Genomic DNA, 6,136 nt, shown 5'->3' on the forward strand with positions numbered 1-6,136 from the left:
ATGAACAATGTTAAAGCACGAGACTTCAGCACCTCAGAATTGTAGAAATTTCGAGCCAATAGTACTGCAGAGCTGTACAATATCAAAAGAAAGTATGAGACCTCAGTACTACACAACTGAATAATGTTAAAGAGCCTTCAATACCACATAACTGTAGAAAGTACGAGCCAAAGTACTGCAGAACTGAACAATGTAAAATGGAAGTACGAGCCCTCAGTATTAAAGAGCTGTAAAATGTGCAGCAAAGTACGAGACACAGACAGTGACACAGAACTGTACAAACATAAAAAGAAAGTACGAACTGTTAAATGTTAAATGAAGGTACAAACCAACAATACTACAGAACGGTACATGGTGGAAATAATGCAAGCTGTACGATGTAGAATAGAACTACAGAGCTGTACACTGTTAACAAGTCTACAGTACTACGGCGCTGAACAGAGTAAAAATAAAATACGAGCCATCAGAACCACAGTTCTGTACAAATGCAAAAAGAAAGTAAAAGCCCACAGTATGACAGCTGTATACAATGTAAGAAGGTAAAAGCTTTCAGTATTACAGAGTAAGCTCTCCGTACAACAGAACTGTACAGTGTAAAAGGAAATAACGAGCCCTCAGTTCTACAGGGCTGTACACTGTAAAGATAAAGTACGAATCTTCAATACCATAGCGCAATGTAAAAAGAGTATAAGTCATCCGAACAAAAGAATGAACAAACGCATAAAATAAGTATCAGCAAAAAGTAAAACAATGCTGTTTAATGAAAAATGAGCGTAAGAGCCCTCTGAAACAAAGCGCTGAACCATTTAAAACCAAAGTAACAACCCTCCGTACAAAAAAAAAATGAAAAAAAGATTCCATGTGCCCACTGAACAAGAGCGCTGAACACAGTAAAAGGAACGTACGATCCCTCAGTACTACAGACATATACAATGTAAAAAGACGAGCCTACAGTATTACAGAGCCTTATAGTGTAAGAAGAAAGTACAAGACATCAGTAATTAAACAGATAATTAACAGAACAAATGTTAAAAGTAAATACGAGCCTTCAGTACCACAGGATTGTACAATGTAAAAACAGAAAGTACGAGCCCACAATACTACAGCGCTGTACAATGTTAAAAGGAAATACTAGTCCTTGGACAGCACTTTACAAATGTAAAAAGCTCGAGCCCTTAGCACTACAGAACTGTACAATGTAAAACGAAAGTATGAGCCCTCAGTACCACATAATGGTACAAACGTAAAGTACAAGCCCTCAATAGTACATAACTGTGCTATGTAGGAAACGAACGATACATTTAAACCACAGAGCAGTACAATGTAAAACGTAAAAACAAGTCATCAGTACCACAAAGCTGTAAAATATAAAAGGAATGTTCCAGCCCACAGTTCTACAAAATTGTACAAATTTTAAGTAAAATAAAAGCCCTCAGTAGTACAGAACTGTACAATGTAAAAAGAAAATACAAGCTCTTTGCACCACAGAGCTGAGCAATGAAAAACGATAGCACGAAAAATGATCTATGTAAAGGAAAAGAACGAGCGCGCTGTATGCCAGATCTGTACAATGTACAATTGAAGTGCGAGCCCCAAATACAACAGATCTGTAAAATGAAAAATAATCCAGACTTTTTAAGCATTTTACGTTGCGTGCTTATAAAATTGAAAACAACACATTTTAAGAAATAAAAATCCTCTCCGAGTTGAGTAGAATACAGATTACTTGCCTCCGAACTGTGCAACAATTGTGACTTATATAATTGGTCTTATGTATTGGTATCTATACGTGTTGTTTCGTTCTTTAAATAGCTCATATATTCCTGCAAAGAGCATGGTACAGTACAGTTGTTCTGAGAGTTTGTATTTTCTCTTAACATTGTACAGCACGGGAGTATTGAGGGCTCGTATTATTCCGACTAACCCATCTATTTGATATTTCCAGTACATGGACATGTATACATAAATCAGCGGCGAATCGGTATATGCTAGATTCAAGACATTTAACATGGTGGTAGCTGAGTTATGTTCGTGCTTTGAATTTTGAATGTTTTTTTTTCAGGACGACCTTGTAAGACGCTTTCGGTAGGAACATGAATATCCTGAAAACTGATTTATCACTGATCTCATGTCACACGAACAGACCCAATAAAACGCAATTCTACAGCTTCGAAAAAATACTAAATTTTGAGACAATATATTTCATTCAACTTGTTTATTAACTTAAGCGGAAATAAATGAATACCATGTAAGTTTACTATAGTTAATGATAATAAGTGTGTTGCCATTAACAGTTTTTTGTATATGCACGATGTCATTATACTTTGCAAGATTGTTATGGTGCAACTTTCTGTGTCCTTTAAAGTTTTACTCTCACAGATTTACCATTTTTACAACTTTTTTTATTTTTTGTCTTTGAAAGAGGAAATGTTTGCGTTAATATCTGCAAACCAATGATGAAAGATTGCCGACAAAAGATCAGGGCGCAGACTTGCATATTTCCGTTCGAAAATTTATATTTTATTGTTTTAACGGTTTAAGAAAAATGCATAAAACATGATTTTTTTAACTTTAATATGAAATTCTGCGATCTAATTTTTCGTCAGCAGTCTTATATCACTGGTTTCCTTGGATTTTCGCAAAAATTCGCTCGTTCCAAGACAAGAAATAAAAAAAGTTGTCAAAACGTTTAATCTGTAAGAGTGCATGCAGCTTTAACTGTCAACCGGATTATTTAACTTGATTTCATCAGATTATTTAGTGTTCAAAATAACAAACTTTCACTTTTCACTTTTAACTGAATGAATACTACTACAATATTGTTAGACAATGCTTATTCCATTATTGAAGTATGAGTTTTAAATCCTAACAGTTATTTATTAGGGTAATAAAGATCAACAATCAGCTTTTCAGAAAGGAAGGGAAAATGAATTGAGGAAGTTTTATTTGAAATGCTATAAATGTAAATGATGTAACCTTTGTACAATACCTAACACTCCAATCGATAATTAAAGCACAATATTGTAAACATTTTATTTATTTATGTTCAATGCTGAATGCGTTAATATACTGAAATATTTCTAAGAACCAAGCAAATGAAATGCAGGTTATTGAAATATTAAGTTTTGTTCTTTCTTGCTGTCATATTTATATATCAATTCTTTATACAAAACCTTCATTTATAAATAAAATGAAATGTTTTCTATTAATTACGGTTCTAGTTATCTCCCTTGATATGCATTTTTCAACGCGCTTTTTATTTTGAATCAAATTTATACGCTTATCAACAACATCTAACAGTTCAAAGTCCAACGAAAGACTGACGTTCTTAAACATATGATACAAAAAGGTTACACTTGAAGGCATCAAATGTTTTATGAATGAGAAACGTAGATGTTCTAAACACAACTATACTACTTGCGATACATTTAACTTCACAATTCTGTTAGATTTTTTATTAAGGTGAAGGCATCAAATTTAATGTCACATCAAATGAAATAAATAACTTTGCCTTTGTACACAGTTTGAAACCGTTGCGGTACTATCTTAAGCATACAATGTAAAGCACTAAAACGTCTTCAACTTTTAAATAGTTCTTCATGTCAACGCAGATGTGTGAAATGTAACTATATTACCTTTATAACACTACATTATCACATTTGCGAGTGCCAGTCAACTATTATATAATTATTTATCCAATGGCTGTCCTATTCCTGAAAGAATGACATCGTCGCTTTGTGGTCCAAAACACTGAGATGGTGGTGGTTATCATCGATTTCCTTGGTCGACTGAACAGACTGGTTTTCGTCCGGCAATAGTTTCAAAATACTGACATAAATTTCCAGCTCATTATCGTGATGACCGTTGTGTTCGATTGACTCTAGCGCTTGCAGATAGGTGTCCGGTAGCTTGTGTTGTCTTGCTCCTCGGATGATCACATCAAGGTACATTGGAGAAGGTCGGTGGTCGAACTCTTTCAAGTCGAAGTAGTGGTCGGGTAGGAAGTAGGTAATGCACGTGAACTTTGCATTGTCAGGGGTAACCACATCCACATCTTTCACACGGTAACAAAACTCCTGCCTGAAAATCAATATTTAGTTTCGTTATACATGAATTTCCTACGAGCACAAACTATCACAAAATACGCCCGTCCTAACTTTAGGACTTCACGGTTGGTGATTAATGGTTGTACATTTAGCCAAATGTTGAGAGCGGTCTTTGTAAAAACAGTTTTTGCCAATTCATGGGTCATAACTTTCGAATGACCGTTGGCGACATGGCTGGTTTTCAAAGCTTTTCGCATAAATACTGACCAATACTTTCTGCCCAAAGAATTATTGCCGAACTTTGTGATGATTGGACAAAGGCTTCTAAAGCAATTGATCGGACAAGACCGTAGTCTATATAAATAAAGGGTGATTCAGTTGAGTGATTCAAACTATCTTGCTGGTTGACGCACTTTATCAAGATATTATTCCTATACATGACATGTTTTGCTTTATGAAATTTTTATATTTGTTCTGTTTTATGAATACATCATAATGTTTGTCGATTTTGTTAACTGTAGGTTGTCTTATCTGTTTTGTTGAATTAAAATACACGATGTAATCATGTCTTATTGTACAATTATGCGCTTTATAATACCGTCTATTGTTCCGAAGCATAGCTTTAAATTCTTATTGATATCAATCACAAAACGACTCGTGATTATAAGGCAAATATGTTATTGTTTTTTTAATATATGGAAAATGTTACATCTGAAATTGAATTATATTTACTTTATCAAAAGTAATTTTCACCGTAGGGATTGTAGTTTACTAGATTAATTATGTCAATTCTGTGTTTGTTTGTTTTGATACCCTCATGTGATTTTTTGATTTGTAGCAGTCATTTGCTGTTGTAATATTTTAATCCTCTTTGCAATATAGGTAATTGTTTAACAAAAAGTTGTTGACAATGTTAAATACCGCAGCAGTTTACACGTACTTATCGAGTGATTCCCTGTGTTTGGTGTCCAGTCTCCACACGCAGCCCCATACTTCCTGTTCAGGGCGATCTACAATGGTGGCTGCACCTCCTTTCCACAGACTTGACCGCGTATCCATACCGATACTGTTAAAAGCTAAGGCATGGTCCTACAATGATACACACAACCGTGTTTTTGTTTACCATTGACATTCTTAGGCATAACTCCACACTCTACTTAGTATGAACGATCTCTGGTATTAAAAGATTAGGCTAAGAATACTTTTTAGTACGTGTATGTTTTGTTATTATTTGTGTTATGTTTACATTTGTTAGAGTTCTTTTAATTTTCAACGGACATTTTTTTTTTTATGAGAAATCGTTTATAAATTAAAGTTTTGATTCAGTATGCGTTTTACGTCTTTATCGAGGAATCGGGGACTGCGTAATAATTCGTCCTATATTTTTTGGCTAGAAGATCAATTTAGTCGATTGCTTTGATAGTTTCATATTAACATAATACAATCTTTCAACACAATGATATATTATTTCAAAGTTGACAGCTCGAGACTTGATTAGCAATACAATCTTCACACAATATGTATTATATATAAATACAAAACGAAAGAAGACGCCTTAACGTACCTTTAGTTTTGCTGTGCTAATGAAGATAGCACTTGGATTTGCCAACTGGAAACACTCCTTCAACAAGTTACTTCCGAAAGCAAAATAATAAAATGTTGACATTCTCTGAATTATGTAAATGTTCACCCAATATTCTAAAAAACGTTAATCCTTCTACAGTAAACAAGTTACTGTCACGTAAACCTAGCAGCTTAATATAGCCGAGATCGATACTTCGCTTACTTAACCAATATATCCGTTCAAGTATGGCGTTTATGTTACCATTTAAAAATAGAATGTAAACATAAGCACAGGAAAAAAGATTTAACATTAGTTCCCATCAGAATTCAGTGATTATGTCATGTTGGAAATACCTTGTTGTTGTTGTTGTTGTTGTTGTGTGTGTGTGTGTGTGTGTGTGTGTGTGTGTGTGCGCGCGCGCGTGTTTGCGCGTGCGTGCGTGTGTCATGCGTGCGTGCGTGTGTGTGTGTTTGCGTGCGTGCGTGCGTGCTTGCGTGCGTGTGTGTGTATGAGAGAGAGAGAGCTG

The 6,136-nt window shown here is 34.7% G+C and overlaps 1 protein-coding gene across 1 annotated transcript; it reads right to left on the minus strand.

The window, feature by feature from the left end:
• Positions 1 to 3,440: 3,440 nt before the first annotated feature.
• On the minus strand, positions 3,441 to 5,809 carry LOC128209115 (gamma-glutamylcyclotransferase-like). Its single transcript, XM_052912989.1, has 3 exons — positions 5,611 to 5,809; positions 4,987 to 5,135; positions 3,441 to 4,080 (listed from the first exon to the last, which is right to left on the minus strand). The coding sequence occupies exons 1-3, from the start codon at positions 5,710 to 5,712 to the stop codon at positions 3,708 to 3,710; spliced, it is 624 nt and encodes a 207-aa protein (XP_052768949.1). The 5' UTR covers positions 5,713 to 5,809; the 3' UTR covers positions 3,441 to 3,707.
• Positions 5,810 to 6,136: the final 327 nt, after the last annotated feature.

Source organism: Mya arenaria, chromosome 11 (genome assembly GCF_026914265.1).
Source record: "Mya arenaria isolate MELC-2E11 chromosome 11, ASM2691426v1".
In the NCBI taxonomy this organism is placed as follows: Eukaryota; Metazoa; Mollusca; class Bivalvia; order Myida; family Myidae; genus Mya; species Mya arenaria.